The 15,090-nt window shown below is 42.4% G+C and overlaps 1 protein-coding gene across 17 annotated transcripts in view; it reads right to left on the bottom strand.

Moving 5' to 3' along the window:
- Positions 1 to 15,090, bottom strand: part of PTPRK (protein tyrosine phosphatase receptor type K) — a 370,095-nt gene that overhangs the window by 66,930 nt on the left and 288,075 nt on the right. For all 17 annotated transcript variants that reach the window (XM_033053758.1, XM_033053762.1, XM_033053760.1 and 14 more), the window contains exons 11-13: positions 14,492 to 14,597; positions 4,794 to 5,067; positions 1,879 to 1,915 (exon numbers count right to left, since the gene is read on the bottom strand). In XM_033053758.1, coding sequence (XP_032909649.1) covers positions 1,879 to 1,915; positions 4,794 to 5,067; positions 14,492 to 14,597 — 417 coding nt within the window. The remainder of the gene's footprint in view (positions 1 to 1,878; positions 1,916 to 4,793; positions 5,068 to 14,491; positions 14,598 to 15,090) is intronic.

The raw sequence follows: 15,090 nt of genomic DNA, 5'->3' as shown, positions 1-15,090 counted from the left end.
CAACAAACAAATCAGGGTTTTCTCAACCAGATGAGCACATACACAAACCAGTACATTAAGTATACTTTTTTTGAAGTACAACATATCACAGTGTTACTATTATGATGAAAACATGGGGAAAAAATCAGTATGAACTTTCAAAAAATACTTAAGAATACAAATATAACTTATTTGAGAAATATGACTGTACATGACTCTGAAGTGATGATTCCTTATTAAATGCATTCCTGCAGAGGAAGAGAAAGCATTTGCTCCTAATGTTGTTTCCCCTTGCAATTCACATCCAGTAATTAAAATAAGTCAGAGAAAATACTTTGGTTTTTAGGTCCACTTTCAGAGTTTAACACTGATATATCAGGCAATGCAGTTACTGCAGGAAAACTTGTCTTCAATCAGTGTCAAAGGCAATATATAAGGCACAAAGGTAAGAAACCTCATACTTATTTTGCCTTTCAGACTACAACCATCGGGGGAATGTGATTGTTGCAGCAGAGGAAGGTGTACGAGCAACCACTGAGAGGTCTCTTGCTACCACAAACATTGCTTTGAGACTGGGGAAATGCCTGTGATGAAGCAAAAAATAATTTCCTCATATGACAGGTGAATTCCCTTCCTGTTTTATTATTACTATCCAGAAAATGTATGGTAGGAAAGACCATTGCTTTCCTCTTCCACAGTCCTGCAATATTTTAAGTTATTTCCGAGCCTTTGAAAATTCTCCCTAGACCCAAATACTAGCAATACATGCTTGTGGTACATAAATATTTGTTTATGCAAATATATTTAAATTCAAACATTTAATCTTGCCAGGTAAACATAAGAAAAATAATGTTGATATACTTTTTACAGAAGACTTAGCTCATGGTTTTAATTTCCTGTTTATATTAGCTTACCTCGCTTGATGAAAATACTAACACATCTTAAGAAGTACATTTTTTTCCCTAGTTTCTCAAGAAAACATTTGATTGCTACCATCTCATTAGACGCATCAGCTTTTCATTTGAGCAATTAAATTGAGCGAAGTTATTTAAAAAATGGGGCTGATGTGCCTCTGTAGTACTTTAATACTGGGTTGCTTGTATGTAAAGTATTTTTTATACTGAATATCAATATGCAATTAGAAAGAGACAACATAAGTACTGGACCTCTGCAGAAGACTCTGTGGGCATTTGCAAGCTCCTTGCTTATTTGCCACAGTCTATCAAACCTCTCATGTCACTACAATCAAGCCACCAAAACGAATGGCTATAAATACAGTCAAAGCAAGAGATAACAATAGGCAGAACAACTAAGTCCTCATTTGAAGATGAAACAGTGTTTTTGAGTGAGCAGTATGTGATTAACCTGCTGTATTTGGGGTCAACATGATTTATTCTCACAGCTATGCAGTCAGCCTTAGTCCTGGAACTCACTTGCTGTCAGAGATAAGCTTTTCTCAAATCAACCCTCCCCTATGTCTCTCTAACACTTGGAGCTCTTACTTAGGAAAATTAACTGTCATGTCCTTCATTTAAATTATTTCCACCCCTGCTTGAAAATAATTGTTAGTCTAACAGACAGTTTACCCACGTGCACTTTCTTTTCTCCTGTCCATCTATCTGCTGCCTGCAATGCTTCAGCACTCTAAAAGCAGATCTCAAAAACCATAAACAGAAAGGGGGAAAAAAGAGGTGTCCTTATTCTGTCTAAATTCTGAGTATTGCTAGAACAGTACTCTCTTGGCTCAATACCAAAGAATAAAAAGCAGCAGACCATTACATTTTAACACAATTGAGTGGTTCAAAATAGAGGGATAGTACTGGCTTTGCTTTGAAACTTTAATAGCAGCACCACAATTCATTTAAAAAGCTACCTTGTGTGTGGGGACGAACCTCTTACCTTTTGTAGCTATTCGAACACACTGAGTTTTGGTTTCCTGTTAAGGAAATAAAAATAAAGAAAACAGTCAGATCAAGGTATTTTTCTCGTCCTCCCCACTCTCTAAATTCATCTTAGATCTGTTGATCAGCTGGTACAACCCAATGAATCGGCTCATGGCTCTGGGTTTAGCAGGGGTGAAGGCTGGGGAATTTTGTCTTGATTGGACTTGTACTGTCCAGGATAACAGTGGAGACAAAAGGTGCAGGACAGCCGAAATATAGCAAAATTTCAGGTTATTCGAAACAAATGGACATCTTGCCATAAGAATATAAAGAGAAGGTGCAGAAGGAGGAGAAGGGAGGAGTGGTGGTCCTATTTATGTCACAGTACAAAAAACCTGAGCTTGTGTTGACCTGAAACAGGATTGTACAGTAAAGAAGACATTCACTCAGCACTGTCTCCAAAATTATGTCTTGCTACATCCTGACACTCTTTAAGAGTCACCTGAAGCACATGAGTAACATGCTCCCACACACTTCTGGGTGTAGAATAAGCACAGATGCAGCTCGGATATCCCTCCACATATGACACAGCTAATCTACAACCTATACTGTCTGCCCAGGAAACAGTGATTTGACAGCAATGTGCTTCAGAAGATGTTGCACATGCAAAGGTAATTGGGTGTAATTTACCACTCTCTCCTTTCCCCTCAGAAATCTGGTCAGCAATTAAAACAAATGAACAGAGAAATTACTTGGTTATGCACAGTTTGGACAACTTGAGCAGACAGGGGTCAATCATAATGGGGTTTCTGACCTTACTGTACAACGTGCAGTTATTTTAAAGGCAAACATACTGAAATTGCATAAGGTTGTGTGAGAGGATGCAGCTGCTGTGGTATTAGATCACTCTAAACAATATTAGCATGTAATTTGAAAATATAATAATGACAGTTTCACTCTATAAAATATGCTCACTCTAGCCCTCCATCCCTCAGTATTCCATCTGCGAATACATCCTCTGGAATTTCTCTCCTCTCGAAGATTCAAAAGCAACAGTTAAATACATTGCTGCCAGTTTGTAAATATAGCTTGTAAAGAGCTAGCAAAACTCTAAGTTGAGGCACTTACAGAGCCTCAATAAGGACAATTTTTCAATCAAAATGAAAGCAAAGTTTACTAACATAATCTTACCTATTCTCCTTGTTACTGGACTTACTTGTCTGTTTCTGTTCAATACGTCTGCAAAGATCACAGAGTAACCTCCTCTCAACCCTGCCATGTACTTCAGAGCCTACTTTACTTCCCTCTACCTATTTTGGTGATTTCACTGGTTTACAGTAAAATATCTGTTTAAATATTCTGCAGTTCAGAGGTTATCTTACAACCACTAGATCTCTGTCCTGGCAGAATGCAATGCAATTCTCCTCAAAACCTCCCCCTAAATCCCCTGTAGGAGCAGAAATTTGATCCAAAGTTTCAAACATAACGAAGAAATCTGTATTAGAATTACAATCTCTCACAAACTGAAATGAAGTTTAAGTAAAAAATACCATGTTCTTCTCTCATTTTCTACTTATCTGTCAAAATGTAAAAGCCAGAATAAATACCCATGCCTTTATTTAGTACTTTCATTTTGCTTTTCTCTCTCTCCCTTTTTTTTTTTTTTTTCATTACCTCAGGGAATGAAACAAATTTTCCTACAATGCAGTCTAGTGGAAATCCACAAAAGCAAAGGAAATTATTTTTAGTAGGTGAGGGAAATATGGATGGGTGTCTAGCAGTCACCTTTTATTTTGCTTTGTTTATTTCATACAGGTTTTAAAATAAAAACCGAAAAGAGGAAATGGTCTATTGAATCAGAAAAAAAATCCAGTTTTCAAACACCTTTGTACCCATTCTGACTTGAAGCATATCCAATTTCCAGAATCATAAGTAAAGGCTGAGATTTTCTTCAAAAGAGTCCAAGGCTAGGCTGCCTGTTAGCAAGGATTTGTTTAGTCACCAGAGAGACCCAAGCATAAGGAAGGGTAAATACTGTTTCTACCCCTTTCCAATGGTTCTGGTGAATATCAGTGACTATAAGCCTATTTGTCCTTTCTAGTTCCTGTCTGAATGGCCTGGACACCTCAGTTTTCTAAACTATATATCAATATATTAAATTTTAAATATCTAAAGCTTCTCTGTCTACCATATTTGCCCTTCTCACCAATCCTTTTCCTCTCCTTTATTTTTCATTTATAAGAGGAAAAACTATTTAAGAGCAAGAGCCTGGGGCTTGCAAAGGCCACAGTGGTTCTTTGCTCCTGGAACCTCAGAACTTCTCTCCCTGACACCTTTACTCCTTCCATATACATAGAGCCAGTAGCAATACTCAGCAGCAAAGATAAAAAGAAACACCGAGCAGGTAATGAAGGTGAATGATAGCCATAATTCTACTGCAGTGCTGCAAGCCTTCTAAAGCTGTCCACCTTCTCAGAAAGACTCTCAAAGTCATGGTGGGCTAGGAGTTACTTTTGGTCAAGAAAATTTTTACTTTTAGTTGATGTCCAGTGTGAGAGTCTTAAAAAGTTTGCAATGTCTTACTAGTCCAATGAGCAGCCCACATTATCCTGCAGTAACCTAATCTGAAGAGTGCAGGTACTGAGAATTGGGGAAAGTACTGTGGATGTTATTTACCAAGGAGACAGAGTCACAGTCCTGAAATTACTTCCCTCAGACAATTACTATGAGCTGCATTACACTCTCATCTAGCAGTAGTTCCTGTGACACGAGGCTGATGTGAAATGTGAATGGCGCACTGCCATGCTGTCACAGCACTGAGGGGATTTTAGCCATGCCACTACCAGCACCTCCCACGTCTGACTCCAACAGTCCTGTCACCACAGGCTTGTCTTTGACTGCTCCCAGGAGAAAGGTGTTGTCAGTACTTGCCTTCTCGACGCTGCTCATGGCCTGGAAATAGATGTTGTAGCCTTTCCGAGGAGCCAATGGTGGGTTCCAGAAACCTTGGTATGTCCTGTTGTCACCCACAGTAAAGGGGGCTGGCTCTGGCAGGTTTCCTGGGGGCAGCTGAGCAGCAAAGTAGTATGGTGATCCTCCACTAAGAGCAGTCTGATAGGTGACAGGGATTTGGTAGCACTCCATGGCACCAGTTTCTCGCTTTGTTCGGTGCGGGTGCAGCTCTTCTACAACAATCTGGTAGGCACTGGTGAGACAAAGGAAAAAAGGACAAGACAGAAGATGGATGCAGAGAAGAAACAAAGGTTGGAAATATAGCAAAGTTATTTATTTCAGATGTTGGAAAAAAGCAGTGTCCATTCTTTTGTCATGAAAAACAGCAATACAAATCCACACATGACCTCTTATTATTACTTCCTTTTAAACCTTTTTTCTTCTGAAGAAACAGAGGAACAACTCTGTTAAACTACAACAGATTAAACTCTTGGCTGATCAGAAGCAATCTGAAGTTAGCATTTTCCTTTGAAACAGTATTAGAGAAAGCTGAGCTTCAAGACCCAACATAATGGCTGCCTCCAGGCTGTGCTTGAAGCACCAATTTGCAGTTGTCATATCATTAGAGACAGAATGTGCTGACAGGCTTCTCCACCTCTTGACCTTGTTGTGGCTTCTATCTTGGCTCAGAGCTATGCAGATCTAAAGTACAAGTGACATGCTGTAATACAAGCACAGATGGACAGAAATCTGTCCATTCCACTGAAATAGACTGCCTCATTCCTTTACAGTTGTCAATGATAAAATGTTATGAATTGCTGAAGCAGAGAGTATTCAGCCCATCAAAACCCCATCTTAGCCTCCCAATACTCTGTTGAAATGGATCATGGCTTGGTCACTTTTCAAAATCACCTGCTCAAAATAGAACAGGTAATTATAATTCTTCTCTCTCCTCTAGGGGAACTACCTAACTGCAGGACATTACCAACTCATTATCAGCTTCCTCTGCTTTTCAGAAGTACAGAATTTACGTAGTGAGAGCAGAAGGCAATCCTTCATTTTATAAGAAAAAAAAAAAGAGGTTTGGGGGTTTTAAGGCATGTAGACAAGAAATCTGAAGCTTTTGAATTAAACTGGCAGACTTGTCTGTCTTGAGTTTGTTATAAAGCTTTCTACACCGAAGAGGTAAAATTGAACCAAGTTCTCAAAGTGTCACTGCCTTGCTGCAAGGACTCTGAAAGGCAAAGACAGTCCTCCTCCTTTCAGAACTTATGGGGCAGCATTAAATTATTTTGTCAATTTTCTTTGCTACTGCTGCCCAGAAAACCCAATAACTGCAGTGGCAGAGATAAAGTATGATAGTGGAGAATGGAAGAAAGAGGAGAAGAAATAAAATGAGAAATTAGATTCATGTCTTTCTTAAGCCGAAAGAAAATAGTAACATCCCCTTTTCCTAACATGTAAAAATTAATCAGGAATGCCTCTTTCTTCAACTTCAATGTGCCCAAGTAGTATACACAAAGTCATGTCCGTTTTGAAAATTCAGGAAGAAAGAAGAATGCAAAAGGAAAAAAAAAAAGTTAGACCTGGGTATATCTATTTCTCATAAACTGACCATGAACTGAGCTCAGTTATACATCACCTTCTGTGGTAAACTCTATGTATTAACCATCTCCAGTTAATGGGGACTGTACCAACCAATCACTTGCACAAAGCCCCTGTATATCCAGCATACTTCTTTATGCTTCAAAATAAATGTACTAGCAAAAAACCCTAAAAGCATTGCTATTTTAAAAACTTGACAGGATGAAAAAAAATTTAAAAATTTTTATTTATAATGTCCCAAGGTAAGAAAGTACTACTGGCATTCATTCCCTCCCTGGCCTCACCCTGGACCCAGGCAGGGTAAAAAAATCATTTCAGAATTGGGCAGACAACCAATTGGAGAGCACTGGGGCACAGACATCATGTCTCTGCTGCCTGAGTTCTGCAGTCTTCTCTCATTAGCTGCCAGTGGTCTGGGACAGACACAATTTCTATTCTCAGAAGTGACAGAAGAGCAGGAAACTTGTCTGTGACACCCTGGGAGCTTCAAAGGAGAAAGCCAGCAGGGACAGAGGAAGCACAGTGCAATGCCTGCATGTGACAGAGGCAATGGTCCCCTGGAACAGCCTGGTTTGCCACACAGCTCTGAAAATGAGACACACCACAGTTACTAAAGCAACCCTTTTTTCCCCTCCATATTATAGACTAAGGGATAAATGGGGCATCTTCATTTTAAGACACATCTCCTTTTTAAGGGTCAAGTCTTTTGGAGACCAAAACAAAAAATTCAAGATGAAGAGCATGAGAATCCAACTGGATATAAGTCTTTTTATAGTATTCTTTAAAAGAACACTGTAATTTTTGAATGGGATATAAAAGATATGGCAAAATTTTAAGCATGAGATCACAATAAAATGTGAAGGTCCTGAAAACATTTAAAATAAATTACAGTAAATTCACGAATACAAGCTGCACTGAGTATAAGCCGCATCGCCGGGTGTTGGTAAACATTTTGTTTTTTGTCCATAAATAAGTCACACCTGAGTATAAGCCGCTCTGTCGTTCGCAGCGAGGACCCGCGCGCAACAAAGTTGCCAATTAGTAACAGAACCGCGGCAGGGCGGGGTTTACTGGCTCGGCTCGAGCCATGAGGGCTCGGGGCTGCCGACAGGGCTGGGTGGCCCAGCTCGGTGCTGCCGCTCGGCGGGGCCGCTCGGTCACCCCGGCCCGGTGCTGGCCCACGGCAGCAGGGGGGGACACAGAGCCCGCCGGCACCTGCGGCGGCGATGGGAGGCGGGGATGTAGTCTGCCTGCTCCTGTGGCGGCGGTACGCGGGGACGGCAGCCCCCCGAGCCAAGGGGCCAAGCAGGAGAGAGCCCCTGCTTCCCCCGAGCTGCAGGGCTAAGCAGGAGAGAGCTGCCCCACCTTCCCCTGAGCCCCGGGGCCAAGCAGGAGAGAGCCCCTACCTCCCCCGAGCCGCAGGGCCAGCAGGAGAGAGCTGCCCCACCTTCCCCACCCCCTGTGCTGCCTGCACGGAGCAGCTCCACCCGCCGCACAACAGAGTAATCTATTTGTAACAACCGCGCAAATGCAGGGCTTTACTGGCAGGAGCTCGACTTTGCAGTTTGCACTGACTTGGTTTGCACTCCCGGGGTTAAAAATGTCAGAAAATTATTCACATATTGGCCACTCCTGAGTATTAGCCGCATTTCCGGTATGGGAGCAAATTTTGGTCAAAACGGTGTGGCTCGTATTTGTGAAATTACTGTACAGTAATTTCATGACTATAAGGCGCACCCTTTTGACTAAATTTTTCCCCGGAACCTGGAAGTGCGCCTTATAGTCCGGTGCGCCTTATATAATGGACAAAATTATGAAATTTGCCAAACCGAAAGTATGAGCCACAATGGGGGGGCGGTGCCATGGCAGCACCGAGTTGCGAGGTGAGGGCGGTAGTGGGTGGCCATGGCCAGTAGGAGCCGCGAGGGGAGGGAGGGAGCTGCTACTGGCTGCGGCCTGGGCGTGGGTGGAACAAGAAGCCGGGCGGCGCCACCCCGGACTTGGGGGCAGGGGGAACGAGAAGATGGGTGGTGCCGGCCCGGGGGGAACAAGAAATGCAAGCCCGCCACAGCCCTGAGCAGAGCCCACCTGGCAGCAGCATCGGAGCAGCGGCGGTGTGGCCTGGGCGGCTGCGGGAAAGCGGCGGCAGTAAAGCCCCTGTGGCCACCGAAAAGCGGCAGCGGTGCAGCCTCTGTGGTCGCGGCAAAGTGGCGACAAGTGGCGCGGCCGCGGGAAGGCGGCAAGAAACGGCAATGCTGCCGGCCGGGGGGAAGCCGGGATGCAGCGCAGCCGTGCGGTGTGAGCCGGGATCCACGAGCTGTGCCAGCCAGCGCCGGGGGCGGGCGGGAGTGCCAGGGCCCGCTGCACAGGGAGGGCACCTGAGGCTGCGTTTAAAGGCTACACCGATCTTTGAAAAATGTTTGCAAATTGAGCACCTGCCAGTAATTCATTACTTTGTTGAGTGCCGCGCGGCTCCTCGCTGCAAAAAAAAAATGCGCCTTATAATCTGGTGCGCCTTATGGTCATGAAATTACTGTAATTTATATAAAATAAATTCAAAAAATGCTTTTTGGACCCCTACATATGAAAAGCTGCAATATGTAGAAAATAAGACAGGCATATATATTGTAGTCATCTACACTTACATAATAGAAAAAGTAGCAAATGACAGAAATAGTTGTAAGTCTCAAACAAAGCTTTTTAATTTTTTTTTTAATGTATTTTCACAAAGTACATTTAAATAAATATTTGCCTATCCTCTTTAGATAGGTGATCTGGCTTTATTTTTCATGCAGCATTATAAGCTAACAAGACATGGAGGAATACAGTCATTTACCTCTGGGCCCTTTGTGATACCATCTGTTTAAACCCATTTACTAAATACTGCAGTGGCTCCAGAGCAGCACTGTTACTCTATGTGCACATAACAATGTTAGGACAGGACATCCTGCTGTAACGTGATGAAACAAGTCAAAGCTAAATCTGCATATTGAAAAGTAGGGTGTTATGGTGTTCACTGGCTGCAAATGTGTTTTGAGATCAGGTATTAGTGAAAATTTACCTATGTACTCTGTTTATTTCTGTGTCTTTACATATAATTAATCTTAGGTTCAATTATCTTAGGTTTTCTATAAATTTTATTTTTGTGCTGGTGAGAATTCAGCTATTCAGAGAGGGTTTTTTGTGATAGGAGCTGAGGGAATTCCTACAATAGCATTTTTTTCCAGTCTTTCCATATAGCAAAGAAGGATTAAAATAGGGAAATAAAGAGAGAGGAGTAGAAACCTTAGATGACAATATTCCTTTTGCTTGATGAGCAAAATAAATTCTGAGCTATTCTGAAGAGTAATAAAAATTTCAGGACCTGCTACATAAGTCATCAGGATCATAAAGGCCAAACACTTTTCTGAGCCAGGTAAGCAGAGATAATTTGAAGGTACAGCAGCTGAAGTGCTCCTCAGATGAAATTTTCCATAAAGAAACTATTTATTGTGACAAAACTTTCTTTTTTTTTTGTTTGTTTTGTTTGTTTGTTTTTTGGGTTTTTTTGGTTAACTTAGAAAACCTGTAGAGCACCTCCCTATTGACCAAGACAATTGCAAACAGGTGAAGGAGGTCTCTGATGACATTGTCCTTTTTATCCCTCCCTAAAATTTCAGGCTCCCAAAGAGATATGGCAGTGGTGAATGCTGTTCATACTTTAGTCCTATTCTAACTAGATTTTAAATACCTGCTACACATTTCTTTCTATGTGTCTAGTGGAGACACATCTTCCTCTCCTTTGACAAGCACCAGACTGACTGACGAGCCCAAGCTTCAGCCCCAGCTCTTGGAATTCTAATTGACAATGATTGTTTTAGTTGCTCCCTGCCATGGTCCCATTAATTAATCTTGCTGCAAAATGAAAACAACCTAATTCTTCATAAGGAAATACAAGAAAAGCACTTTAACAATCAAATATAAATTTAATCATGAAAAATTTACTCTGTTTCTGATGTACACACTTTGTAATCCTCATCAGCAGTAGGATTTGAAAATAAAAAATTGTTTTTCTGGTACACAGTTAGGAACCTTCAGAAAAACAACAGCAACAAATCACATCTTCAAATGAATCACCGAAGCACCATTGCTTCTACTGACTGGAATCTCATCCACAAGATTGATGGTGAAGCAATATGTGCTTCAAAGTGAGCCTGAGCCATCCAGCTTTCTCTCCCTCTGCATTTCTAGTTTGTAATTTTGTTTTAAAAGTCCAGGAGGCCATAAAGTATGCTAGGGATTGCACAATAAAACCTGACAGAGAAGGTATGATTAGAGTCATGTTAAAACTGTGACTATTAGGGCAGCCAGGCAGTGTCTTAAAGAAATACCACACATAGATTATACTTAAGGAACATCTGCTTGCTGACGGGCTGTGCTGATGGGGAGGCTATGATGGAAATCACAGCATAAGTCCATTTGTAAAAGCAAAAAAGTATCTGACTAAACTTTTTTTTCTTTTCCTATTTCTTTTTTCCTTTTCTCCTTTTTTTTTTTTAACATGAATCTACTGATATTAAATGAAATTACAATCTACAGCTTCAGAGATTACAGGATGGGGTAGAAACAAAACGTTTCAAAAAGCCAGCTCTATTCTTCAGGGTCAGGCTATAGAGCAGCATCTGAGTCTCTTCTACTCTATCACAACTGCAGGTATGGTGATCCATTTTTTTCCCCACCTACCTAGTAACACTCATTATGGCAGTAACACAGCTTCTAGAGGGAACAAAACTGCAGTGTGGATGGAGTGAAGCTTCACTAAAATTTATCATAAAGTTTAGCAAAATTCTTTGAATCAATTCAGAATTTCAGCGTGGTACATTTAACCCCCTATTAAGAAGCTGGTGAAAAGTACCCAACTGCAATAAGCATAACTTCAGAAAAGACAATAACGTCATGTCTTCTGCATTCCCCTGGAGAATGCCTTTCATTCCTGGTTGATTTTAAGAAAAGCCAAGTCTCCAGTTATGGTAAAGAACTTACTTCCTTGACCTCTTGATACTAGAAATTTGATGTTAGGTTTTAGAAATTAACTCAAGTGGAGAGGGAAGATGACAGAATGGACAAAAGAAGTATGCTCTTTTGAGAACACAGTCAAACAACAGTTATTAATACAGTAAATTCACGAATACAAGCCACACTGAGTATAAGCCGCATCTCTGAGTGTTGGCAAACATTTCGGTTTTTGTCCATAGATAAGCCGCACACGAATATAAGCCGCTCTGTCGTTCGCAGCGAGGACCCGCGTGCAATTAGTAACAGAACCGCGGGAGGGCGGGGTTTACTGGCTGAGCTAAGGCTGTGCAGGCTCGGCCCGCTAGGGGCCGCTGACGGGGCCAGGTGGCCCAGCCCGGTGCTGCCGCTCGGGGCCGGCCGCCGCTGCCACTGGGCTCGGTCACCCCGGGTCGGCGCTGCCCCGCGGTGGCAGGCAGGGACGGAGCTTCCCCCGCTCCTACGGCAGTGGCGGCAGGCGGGGACGGAGCTTTCCCGCGCCCGTGGCACCGGCGGCGGGCAGGGACAGAGTTTCCCCACTCCTGCCGCCGCGGCAGCGGGCGGGGACAAAGCACCCCGTCGGCTCCCCGAGCCACGGCAATGGCAGCGCGGGGCTCCTGTCGGCTCCCCGAGCCGCAGCAATGGCAGCGCGTGCTTCCCCCCCCTCCCCGGGCCGCAGCAATGGCGGCGCGCGCTTCCTCCCCCCTCCCCGGGCCGCAGCAATGGCAGCGCGGGGCTCCCGTCGGCTCCCCGAGCCGCAGCAATGGCGGCGCGGGCTTCCACCCCCCTCCCCGGGCCGCGGCAATGGCGGCGCGGGGCCCCCCCCCCGTCTCTCCCCTGGGCTGTGGCAGAGGAGGAAAGAGAGCTCTCCTGCCTCTCTCCCCGCCCCCCGTGCTGCCTACAAGGAGCCAGGCTCCACCCGCGGTGCAACAGAGTAGCGATTTGTAACAATCGCAAAATGCCGACTTTGCAGCTGCTCGGCTCAGCACTCTGGCAGGCACTTCTGAGGTTGTATTAGCCGCTCCTGATTATTAGCCGCATTTCCGGTTTAGGAGCAAAATCTTAGTCAAATTGGTGCGGCTTGTATTCGTGAAATTACTGTACTCTATGAAACTATCGCTATTAAACTGTCCATTGACATTTATTACTTAGATCCTTTCTACCATCTTCATAGGCCACAAGCTCATGCCATTAAACTGAGGATGCTAAGAGGAAAACTGACAGAATAAATGTGAGTTTGTGTGCTGTAGGTTCGCTCTGCAGCAAGCACAGAGCAGAGAAATCAGAACTTCTTCAGCTAGGCTGAGTAATTTTCTAGTTCCATGAGTAATTCTCTAGCCACATCCTATTATTCTACCAGTTCACAAAAGAACCACCCCTCCAGGAGAGAAGCCCAGAACTAAAGACTGACCGCTTGAAGGTGTGTGGTGGGATTGAAGGTGGAAGCCTGCTGTTATCAGCACAGGAGTGCCCTGGAGCAGCTGCTGTAAAGATGATGTGCACCACCACCATCAGTGGATCCCAGTGGTGTCCGGCAGGCAGGCTCCGGGCAACAATTTGCCTCAGCTCCCTCAGGTGGCCAGATACAAGATGGAAAGGATGTGGCATGGATTACATGAGTGAAAGATACCACATTTCCCAAACAAGGATAGCTTTCAATATGGCCAGCAGCAGGACACTTGGAAGTCTTTAAAAGCACCTACAAAGGCATACAGTGAAGTTTAAGCACCTGCAGATTTGGGAGCATTTTCAGACCACAAGTCTGGTTTCCATGGTATCAATTAAAAAAAAAAAAAATCCCTATTTTAAGAATCCAAGTCCTGTACTGAAAGCAGTCCTGTTCCCCAAAAATCCTAGGTTTGCCCCAGTTCAATTCCTCAGAAATGAATGATATGTGGGATTACAATTCAAAATACAACATGACAAAATCTCCTGAAAAGCGGATGAATCTGGATTATCTTCTATGACATAATTAAAAAAAAACCAACTTGATAATATCAATCATAAAAGTAATTATATGATAAGCACATAAAAATGCATATAGGTGTGTGACTCATCCCCCCACGACATTCATGTAAAGCATACATTCCTCTTAATGGAAATAGACTTAAGAAACAGTTAATTTTCCTTTGCTTTTAGGGCTTGGGCACATGACTCGACATCAACTGAGCCTTGATAGCAGACTTAATGTAACACAGAATGAAATGCATTAGCCTGCATTTCTCTAAAATGTCACAAGGGTAATAACATGAAAACCTTCTGATGCTCAGCAGCTAATTAACCCCCAATTAGTCAACCCTGCCCCTGAATATTGCTGATGCAGCCACATCAGTAAAACACAAATGGAATCAAATAATATCATAAAATTTTTACACTAACAAGTAGAAGTAAAGAGCAGGATGTGGACTAATCTTTGCAAACAAAATTAAATTATCTCTCAACAGAGAGCAGAAAGGGAAAGACCCCTCAAAGTTAACATAAATGAAACATTTTAATATGATTAGAGGACACGCCAAATAAAATTTAATAGCTTGCTACATGATTCCTAGTAAGAAGCACTCTCAGAAGAAAAAGGTCAAATAGTTTGTATTCATCACTATTATTCTCCTATTTCTCCATAGCTTACAATTTTCCAATCATACACATATGCTATAGAGTAGCTGACTTTGAAGCACTGGAGAAGAAGTGTTATTTTCAATTCCACCTTCTGACAAACACCTTTCAGCCTCATATTTCTGAGGCACTGTGAGAAAGTAAAATGAAATTATAATGGCCAGAAGGTGGTTCTGGGGACCCTATATCAAACAGGTCAGGTAGCTGAATGATTCAGGTCATGACTATCTTTTAAAAAAATCTCTGCCAAACCCAGAATTTATTTAATTACACGTCTATTGTCAAGCTAGGTGTAGGTAGGAAAAAAAAATAGTGATGTTAAAAGAATATCACTCAGAAATCTATGGCTCTATGTACGGTGATAAAAAAAAAATATTCAATTAAAAAAGTAAATCTTCTTGATTTTTTGTAATATTTTTTTATTTTACCTGATAGGTGCACCTTTGGCCTGTGCAGGTCTCAAGAGTACAGTTATTGTAGTAGCAGTTTCATTGAGAGATGCATCGACTCCTTCATAGTCTGGTAAAGTGGGAGCTGATTAATGTTGAGCAGGAAGGAAAAGAACAAGAAAGAAATCAGTGAAAACATTTTGAATTTTTATGAGGTTGTGGCTGTTTGGAATATTGAGCAAAGCCACAATTTTTGTCAGCCATGTGAGTATTTTCAAACAGTTTTTCCAGTTAGGCACAATCTTTTACTGTGGCATAAATGGGACTTTATAAACAATTGGTAATTGTATCCCTAACCACTTCCCATCAAATCATGACCTCTCAACTTGAAGCAGCTTTATTCAAGGACAGAAATAGAGGGAGGAGGAGACTGACAAGAAACCCTAAACTAAAAGAAAACCCCCTTTTTGGCCTCAATTTTTCTACCCTGCAAATAACTATGATCACCAGGTCAAAGATCCAGCTTCTACCATCCTCCTCCAACAATTTAAGAACCTTTCAGTTTTTCTCTTGAACATCATGGGAAACAATGCTAAAACCAACCAGTGTTCAGGAAAATTGGACTTATATAGACATGC

Source organism: Catharus ustulatus, chromosome 3 (assembly GCF_009819885.2).
Source record: "Catharus ustulatus isolate bCatUst1 chromosome 3, bCatUst1.pri.v2, whole genome shotgun sequence".
NCBI lineage: Eukaryota > Metazoa > Chordata > Aves > Passeriformes > Turdidae > Catharus > Catharus ustulatus.
Note: the sequence above shows the minus strand (reverse complement) of the source record. Positions and strands in the feature narration are given on the sequence as shown.